This window comes from Podarcis liolepis (assembly GCF_965112155.1).
Source record: "Podarcis liolepis genome assembly, chromosome: 13".
In the NCBI taxonomy this organism is placed as follows: Eukaryota; Metazoa; Chordata; class Lepidosauria; order Squamata; family Lacertidae; genus Podarcis; species Podarcis liolepis.
Window position 1 is genome coordinate 53851556 of NC_139573.1, and position 25342 is coordinate 53876897.

Here is a 25342-nt window from a genome sequence, read left to right on the forward strand (position 1 = left end):
TTTAGTAAGAACTCTTAAAATGGCTTATGTCTAAATGAACTCTCAACAAGAATAGTCAAAAGGGGGCAGAACAATCCAGATATCAACACTAAATTTAAGACTGAATATACTATGAATACTGTGCAAGAACAGAACCAGGACACACACATTATGCTCCAAATTGCAGATTTTAATGGAAGATTAAAACTCTCTTTTTCTCTTTCTGGTTCAGGATGGTGACTTTTTCCACATGTAAGCAAAACAACTAATTGGTATTTATCCACTATTTTTCTTCTAAATGAAAAATTAGCACTTCTAAATTATGCGAAGAGTAAGTCTTGTATTCTTGATGTTTCCTTTTCCAGTGCAAAAGTGAAATATTATGCAAATCAACTTTACTGGGAATATGGAAGCAGCAGATACAAAGGTAAAGCTGAATGTTTGCTTTATTCAGTTCAGCCAACTGTTGCTAAAATTTGAAACCCACTCTCTCCCGATTAGGAAATTTTTGTAGAAGCCTAATTTCCTACTTACAGAGTATTTTACCAGCATGTAAACAGAGATTGCATTTTCTGCCTGCATCCTTCAGTTTGATAAACTTCAAACCCAATTTATTTTAAACAAAGTTCCATATGAGTCACTGAAGCACCATCAAGGAAAATATTGATATAGTTCTATGCAGCTATGTACAACGTGAAGAGTCAGGTATACATGGTTTCAGAGTACTATACTATATACAGTACTATACACAGTTTACTTAAGTACTATAAAACTCTTAGGGACATGGGTGGCACTGTGGTCTAAACCACTGAGCTGATCAGAAGGTCGGCGGTTCAAATCCCCGCGACGGGGTGAGCTCCTGTTGCTTGGTCCCTGCTCCTGCCTACCTAGCAGTTCGAAAGCACGCCAAAGTGCAAGTAGATTAATAGGTACCACTCCAGTGGGAAGGTAAATGGCATTTCCATGTGCTGCTCTGGTTTCACCAGAAGCAGCTTAGTCATGCTGGCCACATGACCCAGAAAAACTGTCTGTGGACAAACATCAGCTCCCTCGGCCAGTAAAGCGAGAAGAGCGCCGCAACCCCAGAATCGTTCGCGACTGGACTTAACTGTCAGGGGTCCTTTACCTTTACCTTTATAAAACTCTTAAGAGCAAAGCTCATATAACAGCTTTTTATTAAAACATTGCCTCAATGAAGAAATCCATCATAATAATAATAATTCTAAATAAGACAAAAGAATTCTCTTAAGAAGCAGGTTCAGCACAATTCCAAAGGAAAAATAGAATGTGGATGCACTGTACTTATCAATACGGCAAAACCCAACTAAAAAGTGATTTAGAGATTAAACAGGCACTATTTAATGAATATTCATTTCATGCATGTTTGAGCATTAAGGGCACCCTAGGTTATTTGAAGAGTGTGATTTACTTTACCCTGGCATAGAGTAATCTCTATTTCAACATATGCAGTCTGTGAAGTCTGGACTGCTTCCAGTGGGTAGCTTTAATGAATTCATTAAATTCAAAAGAGTGAATGTTATGTACCTGTATGGATAATGTTTTTAGCACAGAGAAGCATGGATTATATATTATGCTATATACTTGCTATACAAGTTTATATAAGGGCTATGTTAGGTAAAAAAATGATGATTACAAACAGGGCTCAAAATTAGCAGGGCACCAGGCGCATTTTGTGCCTAAAGATTCTCCATTTGTCAGCACCTCAAAAAGTCTAGGTGCCACTTTTTGTGCCTGGTTGACACTCAAGGATTACTGAAATGCATGTGCTTTGAAGCTTCAAAGTATATGTTAAGGATAGACAATATGTTAAGGAGTTTAACAATAAAGAGTAGAGTGTTTTGAAAAATGAAGTATGGTACCAATATTTTTATGGCAAACACCAAATTAAACATGTATTGACAGTTTCTGTTAAAAATGTGATATTAACAATGTCTCACTTATGAGAATTATGTATTAGCTCATGCTTATTAAAATAATAAATAGAAAGAGTTACTGTCCCACCCCAAAATGGCAACTAGACATTCTTGTTTTGGCGCCCACAACCCAAGTTCCAGAAGCCATTTCGCTCCTAGCTTTTCTATCCCAGTTTCTAATACCGATTACAAAACCACCTAAAAGAATCAGGTTGCTTTTTGAAATTGATTTTTTAAAAGTGTGAATACTGCATTTCTCTTAAATAATAATGAATTCAATATTAAACAACTTGTATACAAGCACATTAGTGCTATGATTACTCTAAAACAGGTGTGGGGAACCAATGATCTATGGATCTATTTAGATCTGCCAGGCCATTTTGGTCAAGCACTGTGGACCAGACATCATATATGATGTCAGGTTTAGGGAAAGTAAAAAAGACCTGGACCAGCCAAAATGGGGTTTGCAGACCTGCAAAGTTATGCACAAAGTGTTTTGCAACACCGCACTTCCCCATTGCTATTTATAACTTGAATCAATTCCTCTACCAGATGCATCTGACTTAAAGAAGGCTTTCTCAAATATAAATATTTACACTCTACCTATCAAAACAGGCATTTCATTTTCACCTGATGAAAACTGCTCTAATCTGTCCAGTAACTACAGTCATATCAGCAACCGGCATTTCATTTTTGTTTGCTACTCAGTTTTTTGAATTCATGCAATATGCCCAAACTGCACCTTATGCAATCTTACCTCTTTCACTAGCATCATCTACCAGAATAATTTCTTCCAGCATGTGTCGCGGTGACCGGTTGATGACACTATGTACAGTTCGCAAGAGAGTACTCCAAGCTTCATTGTGAAAGACAATTACAACACTTGTTGTAGGAAGGTTATCTGGATATACTTTTGTCTTACACCTAAGACAAAACACAAATAAAGCAAAGCAGTAATAAATGAACCCTTTATTATTACATTTGAATAAAAAAAATATTCTCTAATATTCTCTTTATATTAAAAAATATAAGGTAGGGACAAGGAGAACTTCCCTGGGGACGGTGTTTCATCAATGGGTTGTCATCCCTGAAAAGGCCCTTTCCCCAAGCTTTTTGCAAATAGGCCCTTGTTCACTGATGCATTCAGAACTCACCTGTAAAAATGCCCTTTGACCCATGCTACACTAGCCATTTCAATTGACTACTTCAACTGAAACACTGAAGCAAGAAGGCTGTAATAGCATTAACTTGCATAGGTCATCAATGAATGCACAAGAAAATTATGGGCACAATTAGCTGTGTGAAACATGCTTCATGCAGAATAGAATGTCCGGATGCAGAATGAATTTCCTGACAGGTTTATTGCTCAATTAAAATAGTTCTTACACATGAAGAGGATTTCCAGGTTATGGCTAAAGACTGCAAAGAGTAATCCTTTATAATTAATCAGAGACTAGCTGAAGATGCCATTGGTGACCTCGCCACCATCAATGCTCCAAGCACTGAGTAACCACTGTATCAGAAACTCTGGCCCAATAACAGCTAATCAGAACAGAACTACAACTTGCAAAGTACTGGATCAAGCTCTACATACACAAGAGGCAGAAACAGTCTTGAAGGAGGCACACCAGTATCTCAAATGTTAGTCTAACAATGGGGCTTTCCCAATATCTGTAATGCTACCCATCCTAGGGAAGTGCTTTCAGGATGCTGGTATTTCTAAATAACTATATTCCTCTGCCACACTAAGTACGTTCTTAGTGCCTTGATCCAAAAGGTTCTCCATTTTGTCTACGAAGCTGAGTTTTAGATACCCTCGCACAAGAAAGCAGCAAATGCACCTCAGGTCTCCTCCATTAGCATGGAATATAGCCGCTCCTAATACCCCCATGAAAATGGTGTAAGACCCCAAGAATATGCAAACAGCTTCCTTCCTGTCCAGTTTCAAATGTACTACTTATCCTGGAAACCTATTCTCCCAGTCTCATGAGACAACAGTTCCCCCTGGTAGGGAGGTGCACCTCAAAAACCCCAGTATCCATCAAATGCAAAAGAGGATCACAATTTGTTTACTAACAAGAAAGTCTTTTTGTTAGTGAGCCTGGGAGCTCCTTACAAGGAAAATTAAACTGTTTGGCTTTTAACCAGTTAAACTAACTTACATGTCACAAAACATCAAGTAGCTTTGACAACTCTGAAAGGAGAGGACGTTGTCATTCAAGTGTAAAAGAACTTACAATCTAATAAAGAGAAGCTATCACCGGCAGTTAGAATGTAATCTTTTCAGTATATTTAAGAATATGGAATATTCTGTTAAAGCAGCATCCCAGTAACAAAATGGTTTAAAATTAAAGGAATTGAGTACTACACTAGTTGCCCTGGTTTAAGACATACTGACACATATTTCAAAGTTCTGTTACTTACAGTTATTATTAAAAAGAAAGCCACAATAATTTCAGTAGGAAAGGTAAGCAGCCTTCAAATTTGGATAGAAACGCAAAGGAAAGGGTATTTTCAAACTCCCCACAAGAAAAGGAAATTGGTGAACCTGTGCATCAAGCAGAGAGCTGTGTTTTTTTCTGTTTTTTCTGCTAGAAGTGAAGAACTGATTGAGTTAGGATTGAGAACTGGTAAAGCAGAATAGATTACAATATGCATGAAAGGCAGTCCTTGATATTTTGATACTTTGACTATTGTTTCTATTGGCTGAGGTAAATGTGGGGATGCATCCTATTAGCCAAAAAATATTGAATAGATTAAAATATACAATGCATGGTAGCTACACACACAGTAGTTGAAATCCCCTCCCCACAGCAAGACAAGACAAATTGAAGCTGCTGCCTGGCTGACCAAAGACAGACCTTTACAAAAACAGATTTGATAGAATGATCATGAGAACCATTTAAATTCCAAGTCACAAGTAATGTTGAGACGTGGAAAAGGGCTTCCATACAGCAGGCTCTTTTGGCTGTATGAGAAAACTTCTGAAGCTCCTTTAGTGCCTGGAGCAACACTAACCTGCTTTATTATTCTAGTTATTATTCTAGTATTATTCTAGTATTTAAATAACATATATTTAAAGCCACCTAGCTGTGGACTGCAAGAAGATCAAACCTCTCCATTCTGAAGGAAATCAGCCCTGAGTGCTCACTGGAAGGACAGATCGTGAAGTTGAGGCTCCAATACTTTGGCCACCTCATGAGAAGAGAAGACTCCCTGGAAAAGACCCTGATGTTGGAAAAGATGGAGGGCACAAGGAGAAGGGGATGGCAGAGGATGAGATGGTTGGACAGTGTTCTCGAAGCTACAAACATGAGCCTGACCAAACTGCGGGAGGCGGTGAAAGACAGGAGTGCCTGGCGTGCTCTGGTCCAGGGGGTCACGAAGAGTTGGACACGACTAAACGACTAAACAACAACAACAAGCTGTGAAGCAGAGGTAAAGTCAAACCTTGATTCCTGCCTGAACTGCTTAGTTGCTGAACAAATCGGCTCCCGAACACCGCAAACCCGGAAGTAAGTGTTCCGGTTTGCAAATGTTTTTTGGAAGCTGAACGTCCGACACAGCTTCCACTTGAGTGCAGGAAGCTCCTGCAGCCAATCGGAAGCCGCACCTTGGTTTTCAAATGGTTCCAGGAGTCGAACGGACTCCCGGAATGGATTCAGTTCGAGAACCAAGGTACCACTTTATAAGATTCTTAATCTAGGAGGAAATGTCTATGCAGATCACCTAAAACGCAATAAAATATTCTACAGCAGTCTTCAAAGACCCAGGGTCTTGAGCTGGCTCTATGTTAACAGCAGAATAAGGTTAACAAAGGACCACTGGCATCCAATTAGACAGACCAATAAGACATTTCAAGTGTAAAGATACCCTAGTGGCTAATCAACCAATACTCAACTGATTACATTCTATGTACTCACAAACAGGTAAAGTTCATCAATTGTGATTACCATGGATTATCGGAAGCAGAACTGGTCAAAATTCTAGGCAGCCCTCAGACTTGGCCAAGCATGTCACTGGTTCAAAATAGTTCAAAAATGCCACAAATGGAAAAAGTACTGCAGGAAATACATAACACACACATACACTCCCCAAGGTATATTTTATAGATGTACAGCACAATCTTATATACATCATAGGAGCCATCTCCTAGGGGCCAAGGGGGCTTTGGCCCACCAATAAAATATTTGAAGGGGCCAGGGCCCCCCAAGGTTGATGGGCATTGCTATTCAAATGTTGTGTGTCATGTCTTGTGATCAATTGTGGGGTGGGGCTTACCTGGGCCCCCACAATATTTCATTCAAGTTGGCACCCTTGTTAATACATATCTACTCAAAATAAGTCACAATGAAGTGGGACATTATCCCATATAAATGGGCACAGGACTGCATCTAAAAGACATGAAGTGTTCACTGAGATTTTGTTCCATACAGGATATATCAAACTTGAATGCCTGTTTTGTAATCCAACCCAACAGGCAGTATGATAACAATGAACAATTGCCAACAGTTCGGAAAACAGGCACAAGACAAATGTATAGTGGAACATTTCCTGAAGAAACAGCAGGGCTAAACAGCAATACTTTTACGAAAATCAATAGGAATTTGTGTGTTAAGTCTCCAAGAGACACTACTCCATCTAGTAGCCTATGTATACTAAATCTTTTCAGCATCCACACACTGGTTTGTAGTCAAGTTCAAGTCTGACCTTAACAGTTATTTCATAATTTACCTGACATCAAGAGAATGAAATTTTCCTCTCTTCTGATATAAGAAAGTTGCAATATCTCATGATTCAAGTAGAAATCTTCTTTAGACCCTAGAAACAAAATCCAAAATGGTCCTTGAAACCATTGTGGTTAGAGATTCAAGCAGAATTCATATAAAGAAAGTTCTGAAGATTTTCTGGTGCTTATGGCATAAGCCAGCTGCCCCCCAAGAGAGCTTTCTGATGAAAAACTTAAAAATATGTTCTTTGCCGTATAAAATTATTTTACATGTTAACTAGATGAAGGCTGAAATACCAGACTGTATGTATTAGTAAAAGATGTTACAAATCTAGGATATGTAAAGTTAGTTACTTTTGAGAAGAAAAATAAAAAAGATTTAGACTTCTGGTTTTTTTCCAGGAAAATCCACTTTTAAAATGTAGGTGCCTAAAGAAAATCCTAGGTCAATTCTGTCATGGGCTCCAAACATGGAGTATTGCTGTGTATTTAAGAGAAGCAACTCTGAAGAGTCTCCAATTCTCCTCTAGGACAGAAGTTCCTAGAAAGAACAAGAAGCACAGTGGACTGACGTATTAGCACCTCCTTTGCTTGCGATCAACTAGGAATGTTGGAGGCTGATCTCATCAGTTTACTTTATTGTCAGGGCTTTTTTTTCAGCCAGAACCCACTGGAACTCAGTTCCGACACCTCTCAGGTAGGCGCCATTGTCATTGTAAGAGAACAAGGCAGGCATTCATGATGAGTTCCGGCACCTCTTTTTCTAGAAAAATAGCACTCCTTATTGTGAAACCTACTTAAAATCTAGTTCAAAGCCGAACCTTGTGTGGGTCTTGAGCAACCATAACTCTAAACATTGGAGGTGATGTTCCTATCATCCTTCTTACTAATACATTACCTCCACAGAGGTTATCGAAGTACACACTTTATGACATTTTGGTTGGTCTCGTAAAGCTATTGCCCTAATGAGGATTTTTGAATTTTTATTGTGGGCCAAAATGGACACTTTTGGTGTTAAAGCTGCTTTACCTTTCCCAGAATTACCTGAAATATTATCTAAAAGCATACAGTAGTCATGGAAAAGAGAGCACACAAGAGAAATAAGCATGAATTTTTGAATGAATGCACATCAAGACTGGGGAGAAGATAACACCCTACCAATGGAATAAACCTCAAGCCACAGATGCATTCAACTTTGGGGTTGTGGACAAGACAAAATCTGGCATCCAAAGATCAAAACCATCCATCAAAACCTTTTCCACTGTTGAGACTTCAGAAAACTTCCAAAAGATCACCCAATTCATACAACTGAAAATATACCATATTTTTCGCTCTATAGGATGCACCGGACAATAGGACGCACCTTGTTTTAGAGGGGGGAAAACAAGAAAAAAAATTCTCCGCCTCTCTGCCCAGCACCCCTTCAGCGAAGCGGCAGGAGGCGCTGCGCAGAGAGGGGGAGAATTTTCCCCCTCTTGATTTCCCCCTCTAAAACAAGATGCCGTTTAAGGTGCGTTCAGTCGCCTTCAGGCGGCTACCTTGGAAGCCTGGAGAGCGAAAGGGGTCAGTGCTTCAGGTTCCTTTCAACCTGCTCTTTGGAGCTGGCAGGGGGAAGCCCACCACCAGCCCCAAAGAGCAGGTCGGGAGCGGAGAAAGGCGCGCAGCAGAGAGGCTCCTGCCATAGTTGTGCGTCACCTCTCCAGCTGGGAGAGGGTCGCGGGGCTATGGCTTCTTTAGCCCCGCGCTCGCTCTCCCGGCTGGAGAGGTGGCGCGCAGCGGAGAGGCTCCTGCCATAGCCCCCCGGGACCCTCTCCCAGCTGGAGAGGTGACGTGCGACTACGGCAGAAGTCTCTATAGCTACGTGTCACCTCTCCAGCCGGGAGAGCGCGCGTGCGGCTAAAGCAGCCCCCCGGGACCCTCTCCCAGCTGGAGAGGTGACGTGCAGCTATAGAGGCTCCTGCCATAGTCGCGCGTCACCTCTCCAGCCGGGAGAGGGTCGCGGGGGGCTTGTTTAGCTAAAGAAGCCCCCCCGCGACCCTCTCCCGGCTGGAGAAGTGGTGTGCGGCTAAAGAGGCTCCTGCCATAGCCGTGCGCCACCTCTCCAGCCGGGAGAGGGTCACGGGGCTATGGCTTCTTCGCTCCATAGGACGCACACACATTTCCCCTTCATTTTTGAAGGGGGAAAAGTGCGTCCTATAGAGCGAAAAATACGGTATTACATAATCACCAGTGGGATAATATTCTTCATTTTTTACATGGAATTCCAAATTAAATTAAATAGCTCTGAATGCAAGAAATCAAGATTTAAAGTTAAGGACTAGATGTGCACATTAGACCAGACAAAAAATACTTCGTCAAAGTATTTTCAAAACATTACTTTTACTAGATCAGATCAACGTGCTTAATAATTATGCTGATTACAAAAAAATAGTTCATTCTATTGTTTCACAATAGCAATTAACTTTTTAAAGGCACATATGCTCAGTAGGTAGACAGTCTTGGAAACATAATGGGTATTAACCAAGATGCAAGACCTTGTTCATACATCTAAATAAAAATACAATCCATACATAACTAATTTAATGTATGTGAAAAGTCCAAAATAGAGTTGTATATCCACGCACAAGTTAAAAACAAGATGTGTCTCCAAGCGAGTTTTACATACCCTGATCTAAGAGTATGGGCAGCACTCAAGTGACAAGTGTTGCTGAGCAGGTGATTTTCATAACTTTTTGTACTGCTTTTCAACTTTAATATGAAAATATAAACCAAAGAACAAAAAAACCTATCAGATATGAACAGCAGAATCAAACAATTCAACTACCAAAGGAGGAACAGAAAAGCTTTTAACCTGCCTCAAGAAAGAAAGAAAAGATAGTCATACAAATCTAAGGGTGGATATAAAAACATATCAGCAACAGAGAAGGCGCCATTTCTTGCAAAGACTAATCAAGCCTTCACATGTGATCTTTAGCATAGCTTTGTTAGTAGATGATGGTGATTTATTTTGTACCCTGCCCATCTGACTAGGTCACCGCAGCTACTCTAGGTGGCTTCCAACAGAATTTACAAATACAAACACACATCAGATATTAAAAACTTCCTGATACAGGGCTGCCTTCAGATGTCTCCAGAAGATGCTCCTTCAGGTATTCAGGGCCAAAGCCATTTAGGGCTTTAAAGGTCAGCACCAACACTTTAAATAGTGCTCGGAAACATACTGGGAGCCAGTGTAGATCTTTCATGACCGGTGTACATGGTCCCAGCAGCCATTCCCAGTCACCTGTCTGGCAGCAGCATTCTGGATTAGTTGTAGATTCTGAGTCACTTTCAAAGGTAGAGCACATTGCAGTAGTTCAAGTGGGAGATAACTAGAGCATATACCACTCTGGTGAGACAGGGCACCGACAGATAGGGTCTCAGCCAACATGCCAGATGGGGCTGGTAGATACCTGCCCTGGACACAGAATTGACCTGGGCCTCCATGGGCAGCTGTGAGTCCAAAATGACTCCCAGGCTGCTCTCCTGGTCCTACAATGCCACAGTTACCCCATTCAGGACCATAGAGTCCCCCACACCACCCACTGAACATGGGAGATAGTGCTTTTGTATCTTTTCAAAAGATGCCTGAATCTCTCCCTTCACCTGAATCATCTTTCATCTATTGGTAGATTCTGCCCCTTTTGTAGGTGAGATGATCCTTTTTACCTAGATTCAGTCTGAGTTGAGATTGGAAAGGCTTGCAGATCAGATAAAAACATCATGCAGAACAAAGCTGCCCACTCCCTGTCCATCAGAAACAGTACTTCTGTCTTGTCGAGATGAAGCCTCAATCCACTGACTGCCATCCATCCTACAACTACGTCCAGACACTCACACAGGATGTTCACTGCCTTCACTTATGAGAGGTAGAGTTGGGTATCATTCACATACTGGTGAACACCCAGCCCAAATCCCCTCATGATCTCTCCCAGTAGTTTCATACAGATGTTGAAAAGCATGGGGAGGTGAGTGCCCAGGGGTCCGAACACTCATCTCCCAACATCACTTTCTGGATACGGCCCAGAAGGAGCAGTACCACTAGACCTATATGGTCCAGAAGGATACCATATCCAATGGTGTCAATAGTTGCTGAGAGATCCAGCAGAACCAGGAAAGTTTTCACCTCTTTCCCTGGCCTGCAAGAGATCATCAACCAGTGTGACCAGGGCAATTTCAATCCCAGGGTGGGGTCCAAATGGTCTTCATCCTCCAGACATGCTTGGAATTATTCCACAACCACTCGCTCAATCACCTTGCCCAGGAATGGAAGATTTAAGACTGGGTGATGACTGGCTATAGTGGCCAGGGCCATAAATGGCTTTTTAAAAGAAGTGTTTTAATAACCGGCTCTTTAACGGGTTCTGGGAAGACTCTCTTATAGAGGGAGGAATTAACACCCCCCCACACACACACACACATCCCATTGCCCAGCCCTGTCTTGCTCACTATTATGAACCAGGACAGGCAAGTGTCAAGAAGACAAGTGGCATGTTTCACTGGTTACACTAGCAAGCAGCCTGTCCCCATCTTTGGGGGCAACAGGTCAGAAGGAGCAGTTATTCTGAGATAATCAAGACCCAAACAATTAGGAGTTTATAAAAGATGAAAACCAGCACTAGAATTGGGCTCAGAAATACCTTGCTTGCCATGATTTGTGAGAAGGGGGAGTGGAGGGTTGCCTCCTGCAATAGTTGATTTCATTGACTGCCACTTATTTGATAAGCCTATGCACTTATAGCCCCAGCTGTTAAATTAGGCTGACAAAATTCCATTCACAGTGCTTTGTATGCACCTGATCCAGCAATACTGGAATCGGAAAAGTTGAACTTACCATGAAGTTCCTTACTGTTTGTGTTTATAGACCAGGCAGCATTTATCCTGCCTTTCTAATTGGTTCCTATTACTCACATAGGTTTACATCAAATAAACGCCTGCAATTCATAATACAAAATATATAACACCCAAACAATATAAAAATACTTTAAAAGGCAGAGTCAAAGACTTTGTGACCTATGTAGAAAGAACACTCTCAGAGTCAAGGCTTTTACTTCAGTATCCTCCAGCAACATGAGGCACAAAACAGTGCCATTTTTCTAGAAAAAGAGGTGCTGGAAGTCACCATAAACGCATCCTTTGTTCTCTTATAATGGCAATGGCGCCCACTGGAGAGGTGCCAGAGCTAAGTTATGGTGATGTTCCAGCTGAAAAAAAAAGCTCTGGACACAAAGGACAATTACTAAAACAGGGGCAAATAGCCAAACAGGGAATTAGGAGATGGGATAAAGTAAGGTGTCAGAAGGCAGAACAGAGGGGTTTCTTATGGAAACCTTGATCGACTCTGGCTATGAACCCTGTACAGTGGTGCCTCGCAAGACAAAATTAATTCGTTCTGCGAGTTTTTTCATCTTGCGAAGCACGGTTTCCCATAGGAATGCAATGAAAATCCAAAAGGAAACAAACTTGCAAGACGTTTTCGTCTTGCGAAGCAAGCCCATAGGGAAATTCGTCTTGCGAAGCAACTCAAAAAACGAAAAACTCTTTCGTCTTGCGAGGCATTCGTCTTGCGAGGCACCACTGTACTCACTGGAACTGAACTCAAGGGTGGTCTGCCTGCCCTCCTGCAATAGGGGGTTGCCAAATTCTGTATCACTGCAGAGGAGCAAACCTCTTTCCAGCTCTGCAAGATCTGAACACCATGGTCTCTGTGGCTATCGTGAAGCCAACAGAATCACCTCCATCCCCAGTGTTCTCACCTTAAGGAGGACACTTGGAAAAACAGGGGGAAAGAAAACAAGCAGCCCTTTTGACCACAGAACCAATAAAGCACCAGGCACTTCTGGTTCTTAAAACCTGGTTGTTTACTCAAGCACCCCCACTTGTTCATGATCACCCTGAAAACCTCTTGGTGGAGTCCATTCTTCCAATCTTTCTTCTGGCAGTTGAGCCAGTCTGTCTGAGTATTAAATATATTCTCATTCTCAACTGCAGTAGAAAGCTGATTCTTTTAAAACTGTGTAGTAGTCAAAACATGAAGCAGCGAATTTTTTTACTTGATGAGGAAACCATGGCAGACTAGACAATTGAAAGCAGTGTCCTAGATTCCCTAGAGCCCTTCACTGGAGCTCTAACCAGAAAAAATGCCCAACTATGAATATGTATGGAGCCTCTTGGTTCCTAGGCACGCAACTAGCGCTGCAGTCAGCTCTGTAAAAGCCCCAGAAGCAGAGGGCAAGACAAAGAGATGAAGCCTTGAATTGCTTTATATCACACACAAAATGGTCTGCCTGGTCTACAAATGGCACGAAGTCCCTTGGGCAGATTTCTGTTAGAAACTGAGGCTGAATCATGACAGGATGGTGCTGCTGTGGGTGAGAAATTTGGGGTGTAAGAATTGGGTAGACAGCCAGTTTTGGAAAGCGTCGCAATCTCCTTGAAGGAACAGGTACATAACTTGGGTACAGTGGTACCTCGGGTTACATACGCTTCAGGTTAAATACGCTTCAGGTTATAGACTCCGCTAACCCAGAAATATTACCTCGGGTTAAGAACTTTGCTTCAGGATGAGAACAGAAATCGTGCAGCGGCGGCGCAGCGGCAGCAGGAGGTCCCATTAGCTAAAGTGGTGCTTCAGGTTAAGAACAGACCTCCAGAACGAATTAAGTTCTTAACCCAAGGTACCACTGTACTTGATTCAGTATTGTCACTGATTCCCCAAAGTAGTATTAGCGACCTATTTTCAACTTTGGCTAGTTTGCTAGCTACAGCTGTACCTGGACAAGGGTAGAAATGCCACAGTAATCCATGAAGGTAAGGGGGGAAATACAAGTTTTTAAAAATAAATCTTACCTTTCTTGCTGTACCCTTTACTTCAAAGATACACCAAGAATATCACACACACAGTGTAAAAGCAAAGATAAAAATAGAATATACATAAAAATACACCATCATGGATATACAATTTTTAGTCTTTTCGAAACTGGCTCATAGCATGCCCAATCATCTAAGTGGATTTGCATTCTCTTGTACCTTATACTACTAACCAATAAATACACTCAATTTTTCCACAAAGAGATCAGATTGTCTTCCTTCTTTGACTCTTCCAATATTTATCAATTAAACCATATTCCCAATATCCCATAATTTTTCCTCCAGTGCTCACTTTTTCCCAAATACAACAGATGATCAGTCTAGCAACTGTCAATAAACTCTGAATTCCCTACTTCCAATAATATTTGATGCTTTGTTAGCCCAAATAATTAAAGGATCCGTTGGCAGACACTATTATCACTTCAATAACTTTTACTATGCCAGCCGAAGATTTCACAATCTTAGAGCAAGTCCAAAATACACCGTATTTGTCCGTGTATAAGATGGTGCTTTTTGCTTAAAAAATAGGCAAAAATTGGGTGTCGTCTTATACACGGATAGTGAATGCAGAGGGGAGATGTGTGATTAATGGCAGCAGCAACTGGGCGGGTGATTAGTGGCTGCAACAAGGCCTGCTGGCGATTAGCTGTGGCTATGGTAATTGGACAGGTGACTGGCGGCTGTGGCGAGGTGGGAAGGCATTTGGCAGCTGTGGCAAGTGGGTGGGTGGGCTGTTGGTGGCAGTGAGCGGGCAGACAATTGGCGGCTGTGACAAGATGTGCGATCGGCAGTGGCTGTGGCAAGCGATCAGCAGTGGCAGGCAGGTGAGTGAGTGATTGGCGGAAGTGACCTCCCCCACCCCCCAAAAAAGCTAAACAACTTAATTCCTTAATTTAGAGTTTTTTTAAAAATAGGGGTCGTCTTATACATGGGGGCATCTTATATACGGAAAAATACAGTACTTAACATTCCAGCCTCAGCTGCCTTACATCTCCAATATAAATTACTTGTATCACAGATATGACTGAGTCATAATGGTATTAAATAAACAAAAGACAAATGTATAAAAATTTGCTTTAGGTCTTGAGCTGATTGTATAAGGGACATTTTGCCAAATCTAATTCCACTGACCCAGTAACATCTCATGTCCCATGTCTCCCTACCATTTACTTTGAGAAGTACAGGTAGAGACCATTTAGCGTCTGTTCAATTGACGCACGGCAGCCAACACATAGATAATTTTGGACCCAGAAAAGGACAGAACAAAATGGGCTTAGGCATGCTCTCCCGATGCACGGGGAGTGCCAGGAATGGGGGATTGCCTGTATGAAGTGTTATATAAATAATCTTAATGATTTTGTATAATTTGCTTAGTAAATTTTATGAGTTTCCTCTTATCAAATTTACAAATTCTATCCTTTCTCTAGCGGGACGCGGGTGGCGCTGTGGGTAAAACCTCAGTGCCTAGGAGTTGCTGATCGTATGGTCGGCGGTTCAAATCCCCGCGGCGGAGTGAGCTCCCGTCGTTCGGTCCCAGCGCCTGCCAACCTAGCAGTTCGAAAGCACCCTTAAGTGCAAGTAGATAAATAGGTACCGCTTTATAGCGGGAAGGTAAACGGCATTTCCGTGTGCTGCGCTGGTGCTGGCTCGCCAGAGCAGCTTCGTCACGCTGGCCACGTGACCCGGAAGTGTCTTCGGACAGCGCTGGCTCCCGGCCTCTTAAGTGAGATGGGAGCACAACCCTAGAGTCGGACACGACTGGCCCGTACGGGCAGGGGTACCTTTACCTTTGTTCACCTTTATCCTTTCTCTAAACTGCCCATGTCTTACCAATAAGGTATTGGCTATATTTCTAAACTGCAGGTATTGATAAAAGAGAGGATAATTTTGTTGTATATCATTAACAATCTGATTGCAAGTTTTAACAGTACCCTCTTTAAATACCTTTCTATGTTCAAAATGTCCATGAATCTTTCATAAATTAATATTATACCCCCCCCAAAAAATCTCTTCCTATATTTCTTCATTATGTTAAAGTTCTGTGAGAAGTGATAGTTCTGGACTTGATATATGTTTATATATACTTCAAAGATCTCATAAAGATTTGGTGCATGGATTTAATTTAATACCCTTATCAAATTTTGTGTAGTGTCAGTCTTTTTCAAAAATTCTGCTGAAACGATGAATTGTTCTAATATGATAGATCTGTCTGGGTGGCCTCACTGCGGTAAATTTGTAAGCACAAGTGCAACATATTATTTACTTAAAGAAGGGAAGGCTAGTCTACCATTCTTAAAATTTGATCGTTTTTGCAACAACTTTTGAGCTTTTTCTTAACCCAAACATAATACTGCCAGCTAGTAATTATTTTATAATTTATTCCTAATGGAAAATTTAAATGAAAGCATCTCTGGAAGCACCAACATTTTAATAGCCACTATTTTGCCCATCCATGAAATTTCCATTTGGGTCCAATGGACTATTTTTTTCTTATCTCCACAACTAATCTGTCATGAATATACTTTGCACGCCGAGGAAGTAAAGCAATCCAGAAGGGGGGCAGGACCTATGACTTACATCAAATAGGAAATACCCCCCCCCACGGGACTGGAGTGCTATGGCACTAGCCCCCACCTGGGAATCTGGACCAAAGCAGCTCCATTCAGCTTCCTTTAACAGGATATCCCTTTCCTTCAGAGGGGCATGCAAAGGTTACAACCTCCCCTCTGACCAAGACTTACCCAATGTCTAAACCGCCAAAGTTGTAAAGATTGTTACAAGGGAGGCAAAACCACTAGGAGATACAGTGGTGCCTCGCAAGACGAAATTAATCCGTTCCACGAGTCTCTTCGTCTTGCGGTTTTTTCGTCTTGTGAAGCACGGCTATTAGCGGCTTAGCGGCTATTAACGGCTTAGCGGCTTTAAGAAAAAGGAAACAAACTCGCAAGACGTTTCGTCTTGCGAAGCAAGCCCATAGGGAAATTCGTCTTGCGGAACGACTCAAAAAACAGAAAACTCTTTCATCTAGCGAGTTTTTCGTCTTGCGAGGCGTTCGTCTTGCGGGGCACCACTGTAGCCAATTTGCTGGATGGGAAATTCTTGCCCGGCCTCAAATACAATGACCAATGATGTCCATAGCAAGGTCAAGCACAGAGCAGAACACAAGGAGAGGAGGGGTGGGAGATCTGGCAACAAGTGGACAAGGGGCAGGGGCAACCCTTCTTATATACCCCAGGAACAGATCCAAGCAAAGCCTGCAGGCTCACCTGGGCCTGTCCCTTGGTCTCAGACAGCCCCCTAGCCTGCCTGCAATAGGCCAATTTGTGGGCAGCCTTGTATCCACAGCCAAGGCTGTCAAGGTAGGCTGCAAGCCTCCAAAGGCCAGCCGCTGCTGCCAAAAGGCACCCTGTCACTGGATTGTGTTGGGAGGGTGGCAATGGCCCCCAACACTGCTGTGGCTGGAAAGGGCAAGCATACTTACTACATCTCCTAAATTTTGCATTTTTAATATATTCCCAGATATTTAATTAGTAAGTTTCTCTATGGAAACTTAGGGTGCTATTCTAACCTGTTTATTCATATTCAAGCCCTCACTAATTCAATGTTCAGATTTTGTTGAATTAGTCTTATATCCATATGCCATGCTAAATTCATTAATTAACATAAGTACATTCTCAAATGATTTTTTTCTGGATCTCTTACAATCAATCACTGCTACATTATTTGCATAAAGATGAATGTTGAATTCTTCTCTCCCTATTGTTACTCTCTTAATTGTTCTATCTGGTCTAAAAGCTTCCGCTAATGAGTCTACAGACAATGCAAAAACTAATCGTGACAAAGTGCATCCTTATTGGGTTCCTGTATTCATTTGGAATGGGTCAAAACTTGTTCAATTCATGAAGATGCAAGCATTTGGGTCAGCATAAATTAGCTCAATCCAGGCAGTAAAATCTCCATTCAATCTGATATGATCTTACAACTTGATAAAGAAACTCCCACTGCAAACAGCTGAAGACTGGATTTGTTGATTATACCTAGGAATGAGGTACAAGCTTTTGGCATCTTGCAAAGGTAAATCACTACAAATTAGCTATATGGTCTACCACTGTCTTCCTTTTCTTTTTCTAGTGCTTATTGTTTAGTAGATATTAAAAATGCTTTGCTTGTCTTTTTCCTGAACGGATGATGATGCTACAGTTTTACTACAGGGTTTTTCCCCATGCGAACAACTTCCAGAGACATCACTTTTATACAACTGTTTTGTATTCCACAATACAGAAAACAGAGGAACTCCATGTTCTTGAGAACTAAGCTGAAGTGATTACCTTGCATTGTATCCAACACTGCAGCTCTGCTAACACAAGGGACTTCCATGTGCCCAATGGAACTTTCTTGTCTTCTCAAGCTTCCCTAAAAACCCTCAGAATCAGTTTCAAGATTGGAGGATGCTCTGGAGCAAATTTTGATTTCCTCTCCTCTGTGCCCCCAAAGTCACATTGCATCAACACAACCCACTGGCACAGCACTGGATATAATCCCTTACTTTCTTTGTTAAAAGTATCATGGAAAGTATAAAAATAATTTAGCTATGAAATTAATGAGAAATTGGTACCTAAAAACAAAACCTTGAAAACTTATTTACTGAAACAAAAGGTTGAGGTACTACAGCTATTGTGGAAAATAATTAAAGATCTAGAACTCTTCTGAATACGCAACGTGATACGTTCTCTGCTACTACTAAAACAAACTCAGGAACAAACACACTAGATATCATTTCACTAACATTAACTCTCATGCAGTATCAAAGTTTTTAATATAAAATTTATTATGACCAAAGCTTTGGCAAGTGCATAATTATTATTTGTGGAGTTCTAGATCAGAGGTTCCCAAACTTTCCCCCACAGATTTAAAAATTGTTCATGGACTTAGCAGACCACTTTATTATTTCTCTGCCTGCTGCAGCAATTGTAGTATGCTGTGCTATATATCCTGCATGATATTTCAAACATCCCAAATGCAGTTTGTGGACCACAGGTGGTCCAAGGACCACAATTTGGGAACCCATGTACTTGATTGCAATTTTCAAGTTACTATAAAATACGCATATGCTATTAAACTAACAGCAAGTAATTCTACTCGTCTAGTTTCTAAGGTCTAAAATTTTCCATCCTCAATTACACTCAACATATGTAAGCAAGTTCCATGTGTTGGATTCCTGAAAAAGGAAGCAAGGACTGCCTACCATCTGTTCTAATGAGCAGGGAGGGCTGGACAGTTCCTGCTTGTTCTCGCCTCTTCCCTGGTTGCAGGGTATTGCTGAGGCACACTGACTCTTAGCAACACTGGCAACATATCAAGATCATTCCCTCCAGAGATGATGAAGTCACAAATACACATATTTTACAAATTGTATTTATGTAGGAAAACAGTTTTTGTGTAGCCATCCTTAACCTGCATGGCTAAATAGCTGAAAATATTTGTCGTATCACCAGCATGGCAGAGATCGTGGCAGTGTGATTCAATACCACACATTAACTAGCAGCAGGACCAGTACTTCACAGGCTATCAATATAGTTCTTTCCATGAGTAGACACAACTGATGAAGTCTCAGCACATGTGAGTTCTCTTTCCTACTACAAAGAGTCCTTCAAACACAAACTGTGGTACTTGCAACATTCATGGACAAGGCAGGAACACATCACAAGATACTTTTCTAGACTTCTAGAATTATAAGCAAAACCACCTGGGATTCTGCTCAGGCTTGACTCCACCTAATTTCATGATACATCTAGTTAGAACAATCTTGGCATAAAAGTTCATAGAAGCTTCCAACAGGATTGGACTGTGCCACACAAGAGAGTTGATGTGGAAATTCATTCAGTTCGCATTTTAATGCAAACCAACCAAATTTGCACTTCTCAAAACAATCCACAAAATGAAACATACTCTGTAGTTTTCAATTTTGCAATGCAAAAAATGTAATGTAAAAATGTGTACAAAAAACACAGGAAAACGCACAAAAATACAAAGATTAGGGAAAACAATGTATAAAATTGCATTAGCAAAAACCTCTTGCAAAAATGTGTATTGGGGAAAATGCACACAAAAAGGTGTACAGGTTTTCAATAGAAATGTTTGTAAAAAGTTTGCAAACTGATATAGAAATAAACTGAAGTTTGGGGAAATGAGAAACAGAAACAAAAATTGTCATTTGATCATCTGTAGTTCCTTCCACCTATGATTCTTCAATACAGGAAGAACTGTAGGACATGCTTATGCGTAAGATTTTTTTAAAAAGTAAGTTACTGGAACCTTATTAAATAAGATTTAAATTAAGAAGTGAGTAAGTCTCAGTTCTGCAGGAAAATTAGAAAGCATTATCTGAATAGCACTTGGGAGATAGAGGAAATGAATATTTGAACTTAAGTGGTATGCTAGCATGCTTGCGGTTAGCTTTCAATAACTCATGATTCCTATACAGTAAGAAATTAGTATGACACTGAAAATAATGGTTAATTTCTGGATGTCAACTCTTGATTTCATATGTCAGAGTAAGTAGATGAATTTCTATTATTTTAGATAAAGGAGAGACATACATTCTAGAGAAAGGAGATGCATTTGTCTTGAAAATGTATATATATGTAGAGAAGAATCATAACCCTAAATTATGCCAGCCCCTGTGGGAAACTTTCTGTTTAATGGGGACAGAGTTTCATCTTGTGGGGGGTTGTTTTAAAGTGTTCTAACCTGGGAATTAACTGTTTTAACTTGCATTTTTTCCAGTTTACCTTTTTACATTAGTTAGGTGTATGCGTTATTTTGTTTTAAGGGGGAAAGGACAGGGCTGCCAAGGAGTGGGCCCCAGTCAACAGAATGGCTGGGGCAGGTTCTACTAGAGGGAATGCATTCAGACACCCGATGTCAGTGATCACAGGTAGGAGAAGGAGTTACACTAGGACCAGACCATGTAACTACCGGGGTGGCAGGTTTAGTCGTTGTTTGAAGACCAGAAAGATACAGGTATCAACAAGGGTGACCCCCATGACCTTAAGCTGCTGCTGTGCAATGCCATGTCAATGATTCACAAGACCACTGCCATCCATTAATTGATTGTGGATGGAGGAACTGACCTGGCATGTGTAACAGACACTTGGCTGGACATGGCAGACAAGCCTGTTCTTGCTGCTGCTTGTCCACCAGGTTTCTCTTATATGCACAGCAACCCAGGTCATGTGGGCAGGGAGGCAGGGTGCAGTGATTTTTAGGAAGCCATTAGCTTGTGCCATGCTTCCTATTGGGGAGACCCAGTTTTCTGAGTGCATGTTCTGGATGTTGGGCAATAGGGGCAGTACAGGATTCCTATTGGTGTACTGACTTCCCCGCCCGGCTGCTTCAGGTCATGTCGGATGTTCTCCTGGGGACACCAGACCGGTGGTCTTAGGGGATTTGAACATCCATGCCAACACGACCTTACAAGGGGCTGCTTGGGATAGTGGAAAGCATGGCTTCCGTGGGACTGTCCCTGAACACGTTTGGCCCAACACATAGCTGTGGACATGTGTTTAACCTGGTGTTTATGTCTATGGACATGGGTGATCTGACACTAAGTTCCAGTGAAACCAAAGAAGTGCCATAGTCAGATCACTTCCTGGTGCAACTAGACATCTCAGTGACCTTTCCCCTCAAGGGAGGTGGGACTGATTTGAATGGTCCACCCCTGCCACTTAATGGATCCAAATGGCTTCCAGAGAGTGGTATGGTGTGTCTTATCCCATGTTGATGGCCTTTCAGCCAATTCCCTTGTGGCCTGCTGAAATGCAAAGTTAACCAGGGCTACCAACTATCTGACTCCAAAGTGCCCTCTCCAATTGCATGGAACCCAGATGGACCCATGGTTTCCCGCAGAGCCGAGGGAGATGAAACAATTGCTAAGATCGCTAGAGCATCAGTGTCTGGAGGTAGTTGTAGGATGGATGTGAGTGTCTGGAGGTAGTTGTAGGATGGATGGCAGTCAGTGTGTTGAGGCTGCATCATCTCGACAAGACAGAAGTACTGTTTCTGAGGGACAGAGGGCAGGCAGGTGTGGGGGACCCCCTGGTCCTGAATGGGGTAACTGTGCCCCTAAAGGACCAGGTACGTAACCTTGGGGTCATCTTGGACTCACAGTTGTCCATGCAGACGCAGGTTAATTCTTTGTCCAGGGCGGCTATCTACCAGCTCCTTCTGGTATGTTGGTTGAGACCCTATCTGCCTGCGCCCTGTCTTGCCAGAATGGTATATGCTCTAGCTATCTCCCACTTGGACTAATGTAATGTGCTCTACCTTTAAAAGTGACTCAGAAACTACAACTAATCCAGAATGCTGCTGCCAGACAGGTGACTGGGAGTGGCTGATGGGACCATGTAACGCCAGTTATAAAAGATCTATACTGGTTCCCAGGATGTTTTCATACACTATTTAAAGTGTTGGTGCTGACCTTTAAAGCCCTAAATCACTTTGGCCAAGATACTTAGGTACAGCCTTGAGGGCTTTTTGGTGGTTCCCTCAATGTGAGGGAAAGTTACAGGGAACCAGACAGAGGGCGTTCTCGGCAGTGGTGCCCTACCTGTGAAACGTGCTCCCATCAGATGTCAATGAGATAAAGAATTACACATCTTTTAGAAGATATCTGAAGGCAGCTGTGTATCAGGAATTTATTAACATTTGATGTTTTATTATGTTTTTATATGTGCTGGAAGTTACCCACAGTGGTTGGGGTATTGTTGCTGTTATTATTATTAAACCATGCTCTAGTGGCATAAGCAGGAAGGTACAAAGTGCACTTCAGGCTCTTCTCTTTCTCCTATTCCATTCACATATCCAGGACTATGACTTGTATGAAGTTTAGTTTCACTTACCAAAAAACATACTATGTTGTTACATGCAAATCTGAGATAGTTTAAATCTCAAACTCTCATCAGCTTCACAAACTTTAATCTAACTTTTTAGAAACTAACCTGTTTTCAAACATGATCTCTGGTCTGCCTGCAAAAACAAGTCAGGTTTGTGGGAAGCTAATCTAAATTCTTCTAGTCCTCCTCATGTCTGACTAAGAGAAGGAAAAGTGTTTATTTTCCCTCAAAAATTTCATATTAGGAAAATACTCCAGTGTTAAGATACTTCATATACTGATTTGGTGCTAAAGTGTCATTCACACTGAAAAATACAGAAAGTGTAATATATAAATAAATTCCGAGACTCTTTTTCAATGCTGCTCTTTCCAACACTAATGATTATATAAGATAATTCAAAGAGTCCATTTTAAACTAAATATACCTTTATAGCACTGTAAATGCACTTACCCTTCCAATCTGACATCAGGTAAAGATCTATTGAGTGCAATCCTTTCACTTGCCATTAAATTAAACTGGTTAATTTTAAACATTTCCTTCATTTTTTCTTGGTCCTCTTTAGGAATGACAACAGGTTTCCCCATTTCTCCAGGGCCTTCATGAGGTTTTTGTACAAGTTCTGGAACTAAAAAAAATGTTTGTATTAAAAAAAAGAATTTAAAAGATGTTAAACTTAACATCTGTACTTACACTAGTATAACCCCAGTTACAGTAACACCATTTTTAAAAATCCACTAAATGGAAAGACATTTTAGAAGCAAATAGAAAATTGGATTTAAAATTGTATGAGATAGAAAATAAAAGCATCAGTTCTCTAGAGCAAGCTTATATAACTTACTCTGATTTTGCATACAGGCTATTCTGTAACAACTGTTGTAAAATAACATACTGATTATGACACGTATGAGACTGGAGAAGATGTAGAGATGAAAACAAAATGCCAAAGCAAATTAACAAAATGGAAACATAATAGATACTCAAGTATCTATTGAGTATCTCAATAGATATTGAGTATTTATATATTAGCCTGCCAATATATAAATGTTAAGAAGCTCCTCTTCTTTGGCAATCACTTGTAACCAAATAAGATTGTCTTCCATGAAAATGGTTTTAACGATGTATGTCCGTAGGTGACTGTGATTTTCCCAGATTTTTTTGATGAGCTGTGAAGTTGTTGTGCAAGTTCAATTCTGCCCACTTTGAAGACTTCAGCAGGTATCCCATCAGGTCTGCTGGTTTTGTTGTTTTTCATTTGGCTAATAGCTGTGCACAACTCTCCCAGATTTGGAGATACTGCAAGCTCATCTCTAATTTATTTTTGCAGAATTTGTATGGGAACCTCAGCAGCTACAGTGTGACGCGGCAGCTAAAAAAGCCAATGCAATTCTGGGCTGCATCAATAGGAGTATAGCATCTAGATCAAGGGAAGTAATAGTGCCACTGTATTCTGCTCTGGTCAGACCTCACCTGGAGTACTGTGTCCAGTTCTGGGCACCACAGTTCAAGAAGGACACTGACAAACTGGAACGTGTCCAGAGGAGGGCAACCAAAATGGTCAAAGGCCTGGAAACGATGCCTTATGAGGAACGGCTAAGGGAGCTGGGCATGTTTAGCCTGGAGAAGAGGAGGTTAAGGGGTGATATGATAGCCATGTTCAAATATATAAAAGGATGTCATATAGAGGAGGGAGAAAGGTTGTTTTCTGCTGCTCCAGAGAAGCGGACATGGAGCAATGGATCCAAACTACAAGAAAGAAGATTCCACCTAAACATTAGGAAGAACTTCCTGACAGTAAGAGCTGTTTGACAGTGGAATTTGCTGCCAAGGAGTGTGGTGGAGTCTCCTTCTTTGGAGGTCTTTAAGCAGAGAAACTCTATGATTCTACTGGGGAGTTGCAGTTAAGGATATGCTGGTAATGTTCTTTCCAGCGGAGTGCAATAGCTTCTATATCTTTTAGAAGTGTGGCGCCTTCTGTTGAGTGTCGGAGGCATATGCCATGATTTATTGGCCCATAGATGGTCTTTGTGGCTTTAAAGCAGCTCTGCATCATGAGTGTCGGCTAAGTGCTGGATCTCTTTAGCTTTTCTAAATCCACCAGGTGTTCTTTAGTTCTCTGGTTCTTCTTTGAACCTCAGCCTTAGCGTTGGCATAGGTTTTTTTTCTTAGTGGTGCAGTTTCTATCTCTTTGCCAGATCTGAAAGGGCTTCCTTTTCTTGTCAATAACATGTTCAATCTCACTATCATTCTCATCAAATCAGTCTTGGTGTTTCTTAGTTTGGTATCCAATAGTTTGTTTACAGGCTGCAATAATGGATGTTTTTAGTTTGGTTCAGTGTTTCTCAATGTTATCAGGGAATTCTGAAAACAGATGGTCCTTAAGAGTTGTTTGGAAGCAATCCCACTTAATAGATGTTGAACGGCTTGAGTGTTCGTTTTGCACCTTGGTTTCCTTCCTTGAAGCCCGCGTTGAGGCTTAGCCATTGTGGAATGTATTAATCAGAGATCTGTCTAGCAGTCGTCAGCACTCGTCACAGCTCTAGTAAGGAACACATCACAGCAATCTTCAGCTCAGACAATTACATAGTCTAAAGAGGTGCCAGTGGTTCAACCGAGGATGCCTCCATGATGTTTTAAATTTATTTTTTTGTCGAAAGAACAATATAGCACATATAGTCAAAAGTAAAAGTAAAATTCCATTCTAATTACTGTTGCCAATTCCTGCTTTCCCAATAGTCCCAGGCCACAGATCAAAATCTCACCCAATTCTTGCATTAAAATCACCCAGGATAATTTTATCCTCCTTAGGCATCTCTGATAGGATGGTATCCAGCTGAGAATAATTTTTTTTCTTTAATGTCTTCATCGGCATCCAGTGTTGGTGCATATGTGCTTAAAAT

At 41.3% G+C, this 25342-nt stretch overlaps 2 protein-coding genes across 3 annotated transcripts in view; one reads left to right on the forward strand and one right to left on the reverse strand.

Annotated features, from left to right (window-relative positions):
• GALNT1 (polypeptide N-acetylgalactosaminyltransferase 1) overlaps positions 1-25342 on the reverse strand; it is a 61506-nt gene that overhangs the window by 14872 nt on the left and 21292 nt on the right. Inside the window, exons 3-4 of one of the 2 annotated variants that reach the window (XM_083473249.1) lie at positions 22896-23070; positions 2671-2837 (exon numbers count right to left, since the gene is read on the reverse strand). In XM_083473249.1, coding sequence (XP_083329375.1) covers positions 2671-2837; positions 22896-23070 — 342 coding nt within the window. Of the gene's footprint in view, positions 1-2670; positions 2838-6647; positions 6734-22895; positions 23071-25342 lie in introns of those variants that run through there. The other variant, XM_083473250.1, reaches the window with a different exon arrangement.
• The window catches only part of LOC310692401 (uncharacterized protein), a 137690-nt gene continuing 125400 nt past the window's right edge, over positions 13053-25342 (forward strand). Inside the window, exon 1 of the mRNA XM_083473378.1 lies at positions 13053-13358. The gene's annotated coding sequence lies outside the window, so the exon portion shown is untranslated. The remainder of the gene's footprint in view (positions 13359-25342) is intronic.